The 14,998-nt window shown below is 42.2% G+C and overlaps 1 protein-coding gene across 2 annotated transcripts in view; it reads right to left on the bottom strand.

The window, feature by feature from the left end:
• Positions 1 to 14,713, bottom strand: part of LOC117264504 (amine sulfotransferase-like) — a 60,966-nt gene extending 46,253 nt beyond the window's left edge. For both annotated transcript variants that reach the window (XM_078172026.1, XM_033638497.2), the window contains exons 1-6: positions 13,657 to 14,713; positions 10,011 to 10,166; positions 9,421 to 9,638; positions 4,902 to 5,028; positions 4,702 to 4,796; positions 4,395 to 4,575 (exon numbers count right to left, since the gene is read on the bottom strand). In XM_078172026.1, coding sequence (XP_078028152.1) covers positions 4,395 to 4,575; positions 4,702 to 4,796; positions 4,902 to 5,028; positions 9,421 to 9,638; positions 10,011 to 10,161 — 772 coding nt within the window. In that variant the 5' untranslated portion in view covers positions 10,162 to 10,166; positions 13,657 to 14,713. The remainder of the gene's footprint in view (positions 1 to 4,394; positions 4,576 to 4,701; positions 4,797 to 4,901; positions 5,029 to 9,420; positions 9,639 to 10,010; positions 10,167 to 13,656) is intronic.
• Positions 14,714 to 14,998: the final 285 nt, after the last annotated feature.

Genomic DNA, 14,998 nt, shown 5'->3' with positions numbered 1-14,998 from the left:
AATAATGCAAAAAAAATCTGTCAGAATAACTAAGAATAACAGCATAACACAGGGACAAATAACAATCACTTATTTTAATAAACAATACAGTGTGTGCGTGCGCACGCCTGTGTGCAAAAGTATTACAAATGGACTTACTTTGAAATGTTTTAGCAGGTCCACCGCCATAGCATGGCCCATGAACTCAGAGCCAAAATATCTTGAGTGGACGCGGTCACCAACCCAGTAGCGCAGATGAATGTCCAGCTGTTTAGTTTTTGTACTTTTGTTTAGACTTTCGTCAAGCATGACCACAAATCCAGATGCCTTATTGACCTGCTCGGTCAGTTGTTTGGTGATGAAAGGGGCCAGACCAAACTTAGTAATATAGGCAGTCTTGTTGCTCCCACATGTGAATGTAGCCGCGATCTCTGAGTCGGGGAACATGACTTTGAAGAGCCCGCTTATATTTTCATTTGACGTATACGGGTGGTGGTCCGATATCGTCTTTAGTGTCCACGTCACCTCTGCCTTAAGCGTTGGCGTCGAGCCACAAAGAGCTCGTATGTTACCTGGCTGTGTGGGCTCGGTGCTGCTGGCAGCTGAGGTGACTGTTGAGGTTAGCGTCGGGTTTGCCGCGCAGAACTGGGATATGGGTGCCTGCCTCCGTGTAGCTGCTGAGCATGCTAAATGTTTAGCACTCTTCATGTGCGACTCCAAGGCCATATGTCCCATTGTGCCGAGCTTGAATTTTTTACGGCACAGGCTGCACTGAGCCTCCCACTCATTCCCTGGTACAGCCTGAACCCAGTCATATTTTGAGTCACTTAGCCACAATGGATTAAATCTGCACTTGCCCATCCCAAAGCTGCTGCGCGAGCGACGACCTCGGTGGGTCAGCGGCTAACTGTGCACGCTCCAACGTAATGCTGCGTTCTAGAAAACTCGGAAATCAGGATTTTCCGACCTTCTAGTTGAAACAGTGCATTGGAATGCCACCTCATGTCGGAGATCGATAAAGTCGCAGAAAAAAAATCATTTTACAACGCAACATTCCAAGATTTTTTTTTGTTAGTTTACTTAGTATACAGTTATGTTGTTGAGCTGTATCATGCAGATAAGAAAGGGAAAAATTAAGACCTTTGAGAATGAAATTTAAGACTTGTAAACAAAATTTAAGACCTTTTCAAGGCCTTAATTTATGGTTATCAAATTTAAGACTTTTTCAAGTTTTTAAGACCCCGCAGGTACCCTGAATAAAATTTAATTGAATTGAATCTACGGTGGGCGGCATGGTGGTGGTTAGCACTGTCGCCTCACAGCAAGAGGGTTGCCGGTTCGATCCCGGGCGTGGGAGCCCTTTCTGTGCGGAGTTTGCATGTTCTCCCCGTGTCAACGTGGGTTCTCTCTGGGCACTCCGGCTTCCTCCCACAGTCCAAAGACATGCAGATTGGGGACTAGGTTAATTGATAACTCTAAATTGTCCGTAGGTGTGAATGTGAGCGTGAATGGTTGTTTGTCTCTATGTGTCAGCCCTGCGATAGTCTGGCGACCTGTCCAGGGTGTACCCTGCCTCTCGCCCGATGTCAGCTGGGATAGGCTCCAGCCCCCCCGCGACCTTCAAGAGGATGAAGTGGTTAGAAGATGAATGAATGAATGAATGAATGAATGAATCTACGGTAGCAGATCGCTCTGTGCAGTCTGCCCTTATACCCTTTTGGATAATTTCCCAGTCATCTGTCTTTGCTATATACTGTACTTTATTTTGTAAAAAGATGGCGCTTTACTGTGTTATTATTGTTAAAGTTCTGTAATTATTTGAGTTAATACTTTTAATACTTTAAATACTTTTTGGTTTAAGGCCTGGCACACAATGTGCGATTTTGGGCTGTCCCAGACGAAAGAAAACCAACATTAAAGAAACATCGCAATATCTTTGGTTGTGGCTCTGTAACAATGGTTCTATGTAGCACAGTGAGAGAGATTCAAGGATGACTATTGTTACGGTCTTGCGAAGAAAGGCAGCCTGGCATAAAATCGAAAGTATCAGAAATTTGGGATGACCATCTCACTGTGTGACCTATATCTACTAACCAACCAATAGAAATGCGGAATGAAATGACGCACTGGCGCTAAACCACAAACAGATGGATATCAGCTTTCCATGGAGGCAAGATGTGCTAAAAGAAATGTGTAGGATTTCAGACCTTGTGGAGTTGTGGCAGCAGAAGCCTTGCCTGTATGATGTGTCCTCCAACTCTAAACATGATTGCATAAAAAAAGACAAAGCATAGAAGGAAATAAGGCAGAGTTGCAGCTGCCAGGTGACGAACCTAGCAGATAGCACAGACACACCACAGTATATAGTGCCTACAAAAGTTCAGGTTATTTAATAATGTGACCCTCTATGTTGTGCTTCGCAGTATGAGAAGTAATAACCCGTGCAGCATCGATGCACATCAGTGTTTCCCCCTCCATTATATTAGGGGGGTGCCCCGCCCCTCCAAAGGCACCCCCTGCCCCCCCTTGAAGGTCAAGTTAATTTTGTTTAATTTTATTTTCTATATAGCACCAGATCACCGGGGGCGGCACCAGCTCACTGGGGGCGGCAGTAGCTCAGTCCATAGGGACTTGGGTTGGGAACCGGAGGGTCGCCTGTTCGAGTCCCCGTCCAGATCAAAATATGGAGCGTGGACTGGTGGCTGGAGAGGTGCCAGTTCACCTCCTGGGCACTGCTGAGGTGCCCTTGAGCAAGGCACCGAACCCCCCAACCGCTTGGGGCGCCTCACCAAGGGCAGCCCCCTCACTCTGACATCTCTCCAATTTGTGCATGTATAGGTCCTGTTTGTGTGTGTGTGTCTTTCGGACCTGTGTGTAATTGACAAGCAAGAGTGAAAACATTGAATTTCCCCTCAGGGGGATTAATAAAAGAAATAAACTTAAACTTAAAAACTTAAACACAACAAGGTCATTTAAGGTTACCTCTCCTATAGAACAGGGGCCGTATTCATAAAGCTTCCTAGCGCTAAGAGTTGCTCCTAGTCACGAAATTCTAAGAAAATTCTTAGAATTGTGATGTTTTCTTAGAATTTCTGATTAAAGTTAAGACTAGGTCCTTGTAAAGATAAAAGTTATTCACAAACCGTCTTAGACCTTAAGAGAGCTCCAAAGGTGAAAAAATGTTAGGAGCAGGGAGGAGGACTTTTAAGAGGCTTAAGAGTTTCTTAAGAGGAGAAAATGGTAGAAACACAAAGAGGTCAGAGAAATGGTCTCTTAACAGAAAAATGGGTAAATGAAATGCTACAGATGAGATTGTGCAGGGATAATGTTTGTGGTCGATCTCATTTGGGATATGTACACATTTCATACCTAACAAAATAACGCTATAACACCAGAAATAAAATTATAATAATATTATTATAGATATTTGAAAAACTGGAAAATGCAGCAGTGATGACTTTTGTCTGTCTCAACCTTCAATCAGCAGAGTGATCACACTGACAATGACAACACTGTCAATCTCATATTGTGATGCAGTTCATTTCCTTGCAGGCTCACAGAAGAGCGTGTCTATGACAACCAATCACATCTGTTAAAAGAAAGCATCACACCTAGCAACAGGGTCAACCACACCCCCTCATTGAGATAAAAGTTTCTGTCCCTTCCTTGCTCAGAGTTGCTCTTAGAACTTTTCTAAATCACTCCTAAGCTAAGACTCCTCACTAAAACTTTTTAGGCTAAGTGAGGAGCTGTCTGAGAGTATTCTCAGAATGTTTGTGAATATGGCCCCAGGTCTATACCATGTCCTTTTATTAAACAAATTAAATAGCCTTATGTTATTTGTGTTATTTACACGATGACATGTAATTTCTGTCTCTACATGGTCACTCATTTACAATTCTTTTCTGCTCCCTGTATTGTGCACGGCAGAGTTCCACCCCGATGCACACACACACACACAGAAACATAGGTGAGCACACTAGAGCGACCAAACCCAACCTGAGTCTGAGACAATTATAATGGAGTTCAGCCCGAACCCGACAGATTTTGTGATTTTTAAGTCCAAACCTGACCCAAGCCTGACACAGTTTGTTACCTGACATAGTTATTGTTATGGACAGTGTGTAAATGACCATTAAAAGACTGCTGTTACACACAGTCAAACAGGTCTCTAGCACAGCAGCTAATGAATCGTACGTCGTAGCCTGCTGTCATTGTACAGTCTGCGTACATCAAACTTGATATTATACCCAGATTTATTACATCCATGTCACACAGTGTAGCTGCACTAAACTTGTTAAGATTGCTAAAATCTCACAGTCTGTGGGAAATTTTATTTATTATCAACTCGAGGCTGAGCAAAGTGAGCCACAGTGTTGAGTTTCTGTATCAACTAAAGCGGTAAATGCTCTTACCTTTCCTCATGAATCTTCCCTGATGGTGGTTGAACAGGTTACCTGGCACCTGCTCATAGTTGGCCTGAGGGATCTTCCTCATGTTGTTGAAGGTGCTGTGTTTCACCACATTGGTCAGCTGCTCATCAGTCAGCTCTTTACCCAAGAACAAGGAGATCCTCTCCACTGCTGACTGCAGGTCCTGGACAAAAGACACAGAAGTAAGAACTAAAGATCTATTTTCAAAACCATTTTTACAGACTACAGATACTTCTTAGCATAGGACATGACAGCTTATGGACATGAACATAATGATTTTAGCTCCTACTTGAATCATCTCTTCATAAGTGATGAACAGCATGTTCATATCATCCTTGTGTGAGTACCAAGCCTTAATATGCTCAAACCAGCTGCACCCAAACACTGCAATGAATAACGCACAATGTTAGTGTCACACGGCAGACTTTCATCAGGAACTACACAGCTGAGAAAATGCAAACATTGTTTTGTGAGTAACAGAGAGCTTACCGTCTCCTCTCATGAATTTCTCAAAGAAGTCATTGAAATCCTTTGGAGTTTCCAACATGTTTGCAAGCTTATGGAAGTAGAAGTAAGACACAAGGACATCTTTGGGATTTCTTGCCACGTAGATGACCTACAAGAGGAACAGCCTGGGTATCAACTGTTTATTGGGGACTGACTGCACTTCTGAGAGTTTCAAATGATATTTTGATGGCCTCTGATGCAGGTGACTGTTCTATGTTAGTACTTCTTGACCTTAGTTATTTATTTGGTACAGTAGACCATCATATACTTATTAAGAGGTTACGTGGTCTTGGCATGTCAGGCTTAGAATTAGACTGGTTTTAATTCAATCTCACTGACAGGAGTTTCTCCATCTTTTTTTTTTCAAGACTTCATGTCTGTTTCCTCTCCACTGTCCTGTGGAGTCCTGTAGGGCTCAGTTCTGGGGCCTAGATTTTTCTCTTTATATTTGTTGCCCTTTGAATAGATCATAAACAGATATAACATTGCATATCATTTATATGCAGATGACATCTAACTCCACTTATCTTTCAAACCTAGTGAGACTTTTAGGTTATAAAGACCTACTGAATACCTTAAAGCTATTAGGGCCTGGACAGCAGACAACTTTTATACGTGTAGTCCACTGATTGTGTGCATTTGAGTTAACTTCAAGTCTACTTAAAGTACAGTTAAAGGTACTGTAAAGGTAGATTTCAAGTATAAAATATAATACCTAGATAGTAACATAGTATTGTACTTAAAGGTGGAAAAATGTATATAAATAGTGATTTATAAGTATGATTTTAAGTTCACTTAAAGAGAACTTGCAAGTGTACTTGTAGTATAAAAACTGAAAGTCATTTTCAGCATTTTCTCAATGACCCCCTAACCCCAAACTGCAACGTATTCAATCCGACGTTCTAAACAGAGTTCACCTGACACAATATAAACTACACAAAATGGGACTTACAGCGACATTTGTACACACTTCACATCAAACACCACTGATGACTACTTTCATGCCACCTGGCTTTACACCCCCATTCAAACATTCAGGACAAACATAACCCACAAAATATCCTCTACTATGGGCCACAGCATTCCAGTCTCTCCCTCTGCATGTCTCTCTCTGCTCTCTCTTTTGTTCTCTTGTACTCTTTGCTCTTTTTTTGACACTTCTCTCTTCTTGTTTTTTCTTCTTTTTGTTTCTTCTTTTTCGTATCTTAGCCTCTTTCGTATTTACGTTTTAGTTACACTTTTATACTCTCATATCAACATTATTTTAAACTTTTAAGTTTTGCTTATCCAGTTTTCTTTTATCTCAGTGTTTTCAACATTTTTAATAATAATAACTTTGATAACAATATTGAACGGCCAAGGATATTGTTTTCACCATTATTAAAAACAAGTAATTATAACAAAGTAGACAAGTGCCCTTTTCGACCTGCCTCTTCAACCAAAGATTCATCAGACCCAGCGGCTGCCAGCCATTTGCTACAGTGGTTTTTCGGGCCAACCCAAAGGCTTTCTGCAGCGTAAGGAAACCGACGCTGGGGGCGCCCACAACACTTCACAGGCTCAACTGCGCCCCCCTAGACAGTACGCCAGCTGATTTCATTCTGCTGGAAAGTCCGGGAGTTGTAAAGTGAAAGTTTGGGGCCCCAGGAGAAACGTCTGCATGATTCGTTGCTAAGAAGGGAGGCAACGAACTCCCCTCACAGGTGACCCGCTGAGCAGTGGTAAGAGCTGATGTCGAATAGGAGATTCAATTACCTTAATCTTAATTTAGGATTCCTTAGAAAAATTTTTTGGGCATCCCTGTGTTCCCGATTTATCTTCACATAGGCCTACTCTCTCACTATCGCCAAATTAAATAACCCACACGAGTGTTACTTGTTGTTTTAATCCATTTATACGTACTGTTGATGTTGTGTTATTTCATATTATCCTCATTCATTTATTCAGTTGTTACCCATTTTGCTTAAATAAATTTTCATTTATCGCCAAGTCCCTGTCTTCTTTTGAGTAGGAATTAAGATCACTGTATAGAGAATTCATAACCCAGATATTGAGATTGATTCATTATTGATAAGCGTGCTGACAAATTAATAATTGGTTTACAGAGCTATTAATTTGATTAGTCGCTTCTCTCATTAGGAGGGTGGTGCCCCGAACTTTATTACGAGTGCAAATATTCTCAAAAAGCTATTTCCCCTACAGCACTGCCAGTCATCAAATACCCAGCTGGGATCATAAGCTGGCCAAAGGAGGAGATGGAAACCACAAATATCAAGACAAGAAAGCTCCTCACCATGCATGGAGGGTTCCACCCCAAGTCCAGCACCCTGAAGCTGTACAGTAAGGGGAAAGAGGGAGGCCGAGGACTAATGAGCATCACAGCCACAATCCAGGATGAAACATCCAAAATCTAGGAATACATCAAGAAGATGGCCTCAAAGGACGAGCTGCTATATATATATATAGTGTTAGGCAAGTTGCTGCGCAGGTCTGACGCATTCATGCATTCACATACAGTGGTTTCCACTTTGTATTAGAATTATAAAAATAAAAATGATAAAGAACAATTAAATAGCCTAGACCTTTTTAAATAAATGACTAGCCATGAACACAGGGAGGGTCAGGCAGAGGATCAAAGTCTGATAATTATGAGATATTGGATCAATATTTGTGGATCTATGATATGACACATAATAAACAAATGCTGAGGTTAGCACAACGAATGATAGTTACTATGACAAGCACAAATTAAAACATTGGAGCTGCTGCTGGTGTTGCTCTGCAGTAGAGCCCTGCGCGGGACTGTTTTCTTCATCCCGCTCCTGCCAGCTCCCACTGAATTTCTGACCATTACCGCCCGCAACCGCAACGTGTGTGTTACACTCCCGCCCGCACCCGCAATGTGTATGTCCACTCCTGCCCGCTCCCGCAAAACTCTGAGAATTTATGCCCGCACAATAATAGAGATGCAGGACACAAGAGAAAACATGCAGGAGAAAACAAGTGATTTTATAGGCTATTAATAAAGAGATTCATGGGGTTGTTTGTTTAGTTTCCCTGGCCTGCGTGTCTTTTGACGCACTGGTCAGGAATAGTGCTCCTATTTTGTTGTTTTCATTTAGTTTTTAATGAAATAAAGGCTGTTTCATATTCTATTCTCCTCCTCTGTATTTTATTTATTTTTCTACCTTTATATAATCACGCAGTGATTGAGGTTAAGGTCTCTTTTCTGAGAGAGACCTGAATAAGAAACATTAATGAGATAAAGATAAAGCCTATGCTCAATAACACCGGCATCATCACGCCTCTTTATGTAATTAACAAATAGCAATGAGAGTAGGCTGTGAGTGGCTCAAATAACACTAACAAATAACATAAAATAAACAAAGTTAACGAATGAAACGAATGAATTTAACAAATGAATCGCTTGGCCATTATATTGCTGTGGAGGAAGAGAATGTTGCTGACCGACTGCGGTCCCAATCCCGTGCGTCTCTCTTCCAAGATGCGCCCACAGATACTAAAGGCCCACTCTGAAGGCGCACTGGATGCCGTGATACTGAAGATGAAACGCGCCAGCTTTGAGAGCGCTGGGAAGTAGAGGGCTCAGTGCGCCTTCAGACCTTGTTTGAGCTTCTTTTCCACATCATTTGTTAACTCCATCCTGTCGCTATAGGCTACATCCCAATCCCACAGTGTGTTTTTTTAGCCGCCTGTTCCCGCCCACAGCAAAGTTCAAACCGCCTGCTCCCGCAAGATTTGGGACTTTGGCAGCCCTTTACTCTGCAGTTCTAGGAGATTTGAATGGAAACACATCCAACATATACTAACATCACCTAGATGTGCTGATCACCAGAGCAGGAAAAAAAAGAACCGGCGGCCAGCACCGTATCCCTGCTGCTTTTAGGTAGCCTCAGGATGCAGAATGACATACGTTGTATGTCATTATATAAATGGAAACACATTGAACATGATAACATACAGTACGACATGACCCAGATGTGAGGATCATTGATACCCTTCTACGTATGATGTAGTCTGTAAAGACATGGCGAGACACAGCAACCTTTTTTCTTCTTGTGGCCTACTAGTGGAAGTGGGGCAGTGTGGATCAGTGTGGATGAATTAAAACCTGCTTAAATGCACCACACAAATTCTCCACTCCACTAAGCACCAGTATCCATGACAGGATATTGCCAGCCTAGGAAGAGCACCATGGTGAACATGATAGCATAAAAACAGGAATAAGATGTTTTGTTTATAGATGCGTTGATGTTAATAGGTTGTAATTTATTCTAAGATTAGATTATTAATTGTTTATAGAATGTTTCAAAAGTTGGGAAAATGTAGTAGTACACTCACTGGTTACAATGACATTATAGTGTGTTATGAACTATATGTTTTACATGTTTGTATCCTCCTTAAAATACTGAACAGGGGGACCCAGAGTAGTTTCAGTCATTTTCATTGTGTAGGTGAAATACAGCTGCTTCAAGCTGACCTTGCCCTTTTTCTGGCTGAGAGCAGGAGGCATGAAGTGGAACTGCAGATGTGTGACCCTCAGCCGGGGTGATGGGGCCAGGATAAACGTCTCTCTGTTGCCAGTCACCTCGATCCAGGGGATGAGATCAGCATTGGAGTAGTTGCTGAGCTTACTGATGGCTGTCAGATCTCCCTTTGTTTCAATGAGCAGCATGATCTGCTGCATCCAGATGGTCCCTGTCAAACAGAGCAGACAGGCCTAATTCCCACACTTTGTGTGTACAATGACAACAATTAGATCAGCCATGTGTATGAGTACACCTCTCCTGTTCTGTGTGGAGCTTTGTCTGTCCTGCTTTCCCTTTGAGTGTTTTCACAATGCACACTTGTCTGGCAGATCATTTGATACCCTGCTCTCTGCTGAAATCAAATTGCAACACACAAAAGAGCAGGACATTCATGTGTACATACTAATCAGCCCTGTACCTTCCCCTAAGCTGAGACTTCCAAGAATCACACTGACCTTAAGTACACTCAGTCCCACTGCAGGACACTGGGCACAGCAGGAGCCTGTGCTGGTGCCCCCTTCCATCTTTACTGTCCTCTCACCTGACTTTGGGTAAGTGACGACAAACACATCCGAGTCTCTGATCTCCAGGTTGTAAATCTGGTCCACATCATCTGGATCATGAGTGCCATTGATCAACTTGAAGCCTCTGTGTGCCACCAGTTCATCAGGCTTGATGTCATTTAAGTCCATGATAGCTAAAGCAAAATAAAAGGACATGTGGTCACCTTAACCCACCTTTATCCACGTTTTCTGTTGCTGGTAAAGCAGTTTAAAGGGGAGCTATGCCCATTTTCCAAATTCACGTTATGCTCATTCTCTAACACAGTCGAAAAATATAAGTAAAAGTCAACAACTCTCTCCCAAATCCAAAAACTAGAGAGCTAAAGCTAAAATTCATTATGTCATAGGGTATAAAGTCTGGAGCTGCTCCATAGACAATGAATGGTGAAAGATGTTCTAGATCAGTGGTTCCCAACTGGTGCATCCCAGTCCAAAAGTAGGTCACTGGCTCCGTTCTGAAAGGACTGCAAGTGACTCGCTAACATCTGTTTTGTAAAAACAAAAACACTTTATATTGAAGTATAGTGAATTTCCAGCACAAAGCTTATATTTTGAAGTGCTGTTTCCTGCTGTGGAGTGAGTGACTAACGGACAGCTACTTGACAGAGACAAGTATGACACTGAATATATTAAACTGTGTGGACCATGAACAAATGACTGATGAGAATTCTGGACCCTGAGGCTGGACCAGTAGGAAACCACTGCCCTAGATGACACTGAGAGCATTCTGGGAATGTTCTGAGTTTATGGGCACAATTTCTGTTTCACAACTGAGAACACTACAATAGAATGAAGCTCATTTGAGTATAAAAAAGATAACAAACATTCTGAAGATTCACAAAATCATTCTCGCTTTCACTGTCTATGAAGCAGCTCTAGACTTTATACCCTATGACATCACATGTGTAGGAACCATTTCATAGTTTAATTGTTTATGTGTATGTGTTTAGTTTTTTTTTTTTTTTTTACCACTAGAGGAGGGAGGTCTCACTCTGATGCTATTTTTAGTTAATCACACAGGTAATTGGCAGCTGCACATTCACAGGTGTTACAAGGGTTTGTTGATTATCAGCAGTCAGAGCAGAGCAGTGGTGGAAGCACATGATTCTTACCGTATGCCAGCATTTTGTTTCAACCCAGCAACATAATTTGGTATGTAACCCCTTTCTTTTGGATTTATATTTTTTGCAATAAATGGGAACGTCACCCAAAAGAGAAACTTCTTCTGGACGGTTTAATTTAATGGACTGGAGTACGTGTTAAGAACATTCCTGAGCCACCGCAGGTGACTAATTAAATTTTTGGTTTATGATAGTCACCACAACATGTTTGAGACTTCCTTCTCTGGTTTCTGGCTTTAAGACAGGTTTAGAAATTAACTGCAGTCAAGCCAGCCCTTACTTGGAAAAATACGGCCCAAATAACCCCGTATGTTGCTTAGCGGTTGGTGCAGGGGCTAAAATCCCATTTCATAGTTGGGGGGGACAATAAACAGTAAAATTTTAGAGAATAATTCCAGGGGGGGACAAGGAAAAAAAGTTGTAGCCTGTCTTTTATACAGCATCTTTTACCGCAATTTGACGCTTTAATCTTCTCTCTATCTCTCCAACAGGCAGGCATAGGACCTTTCTTAGCACTGGCTGAGTCCACCTGCACATGTCCAGATTTAAAACAAAATGACTGAAATCACATTAACATGTACACACCAACAACAGTCAGGTGGTGAGTGTGTCTGGAGCAGAGCAGGTCTCTGTCTCCCCGTGCGCAGTAGTATGAATATTTATGCTATTAAGTAAAGGGAGAAAACATGTCTCTCATTGTTTAATAGCAGCAAAACAATAAGGCTTCATTCATCAAAGACAGAAACTTGATCTCTCTCCCTCTTTTTTCTCTGGCTCAGGTGTGTGGAATGGATCCTTCATCTCTGGCTGGCTGCAGGAGCAAACCTTTTTTTTTTTTGTTTGTTTTTTTTTTAACCGGCAATGAGATCATACCTTTAAAAAATGTTTGAAAGAAAAGTAACTAAAGAAAATGTGTAATACTGAATATTTTGTTTGTTTACAAGGTATTTTGAATATTGAAACCTGTTTTATTGACCTGTTCATAATAAATTACTTTTTTTTGGACTTTAAACATTTATCTCAGCATTTCAAGTTACTGATAACTAGAGAGTCAAGACTCAAGCCAGCAGCAGCCACATGTAGAAAAGTGGATATACAATGAATGTCTATACTTATGAGAAATGGCTTAACAACTAAACAGTTCCTGGAATTAAAGGGATAGTGCACCCAAAAATGAAAATTCAGCCATTATCTACTCGCCCATATGCCGATGGAGGCCCTGGTGAAGTTTTAGAGTTCTCACATCCCTTGCGTAGATCAGCGGGGGGAACGGCTAGCACACCTAATGGCTGACGGTGCCCCAGACTAACGTCCAAGAACATAAAATTGAATCCACAAAGTATCTCCATACTGCTCATCCATAGTGATCCAAGTGTGCTGCAGCGGTGACACAAAAAGTTGTTTCGAAAAATGTCATATGAACTCTGTTTTTAGCCTCACTGTAGCCTGTAGCTCTGACTGCTTCTCTGTGCTCTGCGCTCACGTGTGCGCGCTTATGCGAGACCAGCGAAAGCATGAGCTTTGCTTACCCGTGTTTACATCACGTGACATGTGCACCGCAGGGGAGACAACAGTAACCACAGTGGCTAAAAGATAATTTGCACTACGGTCTTTTAGCAAAGGACAGCCCAACATGTCTGAAGACTTTGAAACTGAGGAGGAACAGCATTTCTTTGTTGAACCGTATTTGTTTGAGCCCGAATATAGGGACAGAACTCAGGCTACTGGACGAAGCAGCCGCCCCAGCTCATGAGCCTCAGCCAGCCACAGAATACCGGAGTTGAGCACTGGAAACCTGGTGGTGTAGTTGTTTCAAATGCAAAGCAATGCCGATGGATGAGGAAAGTCTTTGCTGCTCAGACTGGAAATTGGCGATGCCTGCACTTGAGAATCTGGACATCAGTACTGACGAGACTGCTGCTCTTCAGAGACCGTGTATCACCAATCACCTTGAGTGCGCACACGTGAGTGCAGAGCACAGAGAGGCAGTTAGAGCTACAGGCTACAGTGAGGCTAAAAACAGAGTTCATATGACGTTTTTCAAAACAACTTTTTGTGTCGCCGCTGCAGCACACTTGGATCACTACGGATGAGCAGTATGGAGATACTTTGAATTCCACCAGCCAGTCAGCCACTGTGGCAGCTGGGCAAAAAAGTTCATTTCCAACCCTGCTCTGAGAAAGAGGAGCTCACGTTCATAAATATCGATTGAAATAACACACATAATTCTAAATTTAGGCGGGGTCCTTTAAAAACAGCAGCAGTTGGTTTTCATTTAAAGATGATACATATTAATGACAATGGCATCACTTCATCTCTCATCATTCTCCAGCACACATTCCCAAACTGCACAAGTGGAGCAATTGGAAAGTTATCTAAAAGTAGGCTACTCCTCTTTATGTCCAAGTGACATCATAGTTCAAACACCACAACATAATAGGGTTTCACACATCATGAACAAATGAAAAGTTGTCACATCTATTTCTATCAACAAATTGCATACCTGCTCTGTTCTCCTTCTGTCCGATGCTGAGTGAAGCACGTCAAGTGTGGTTATGTGATGTATTCACCCCTACCATCAGGAATACCTGCACCAACACACTTGGTTGCTATAAATACGCTCCAGCGCTCCCACCTCTTTACGTCTGCTGAAAACCGGAGATGCGCATCGACCGCGTGTTGTTCCGCACTGACAGAGCAGATAGAGCTCCGTTCTCATCGCATTACAGTGAAGACAGAGGGGAGGAGCTGGAGCTATCCCACAGGAAAAACCTCAGTGTTGCTTAAGCAACGTTAAAACCCATACATGGTTCACACCCTGCATGATAAGATATCTGAAGCCTGAGAATAGTGGCCCAAACATGAAGCAAATTGTGTTTAAAAATATGTTCACTAACACGTTGTCTAGGTTTAAGAAAGGAGAGCGCATATATGATACAGTAAGATTCAAAACCGTCAAAACTTATAGGACTGAGAACCTAAAATTCAGACAAAACTGAAGTTATTGTTCTTGGCCCCAAACAACTCAGAGACTCTTTATCTGATGACATAGTTTCTCCAGATGGCATTGCTCTGGCCTCTAGCACTACCGTAAGAAACCTCGGAGTAATATTTGATCAAGATTTGTCTTTTAATTCTCATTTAAAGCAAACCTCACGGACTGCATTTTTTCATCTGCGTAATATTGCGAAAATTAGGCCTATCCTGACCCGAAAAGATGCAGAAAAATTGGTCCACGCTTTTGTTACCTCTAGGCTGGATTACTGTAACTCTCTATAATCAGGTAGCTCTAGTAAGTCCTTAAAAACTCTCCAGCTAATTCAGAATGCAGCAGCTCGTGTACTAACAGGAACTAAGAAACGAGATCATATTTCTCCTGTTTTAGCTTCTCTGCACTGGCTCCCTGTAAAATCCAGAATTGAATTTAAAATCCTACTGTTAACTTATAAAGCTCTAAATGGTCAAGCTCCGTCATATCTTAGAGAGCTCATAGTGCCATATTATCCCACCAGAACACTGCGCTCTGAGAACGCAGGGTTACTCGTGGTCCCTAAAGTCTCCAAAAGCAGATCAGGAGCCAGAGCCTTCAGCTATCAGGCTCCTCTCCTGTGGAATCATCTTCCTGTTACGGTCCGGGAGGCAGACACCGTCTCCACATTTAAGACTAGACTTAAGACTTTCCTCTTTGATAAAGCTTATAGTTAGGGCTGGCTCAGGCTTGCCCTGTACCAGCCCCTAGTTAGGCTGACTTAGGCCTAGTCTGCCGGAGGACCCCCTATAATACACCGGGCTCCCTCTCTCTCCCTCTCTCCCTCTCTCTCTCTCTCTCTCTCTCACTCTCATCC

Source organism: Epinephelus lanceolatus, chromosome 10 (assembly GCF_041903045.1).
Source record: "Epinephelus lanceolatus isolate andai-2023 chromosome 10, ASM4190304v1, whole genome shotgun sequence".
Lineage (NCBI taxonomy): Eukaryota > Metazoa > Chordata > Actinopteri > Perciformes > Serranidae > Epinephelus > Epinephelus lanceolatus.
This window is presented reverse-complemented; position numbering and strand designations above follow the sequence as displayed.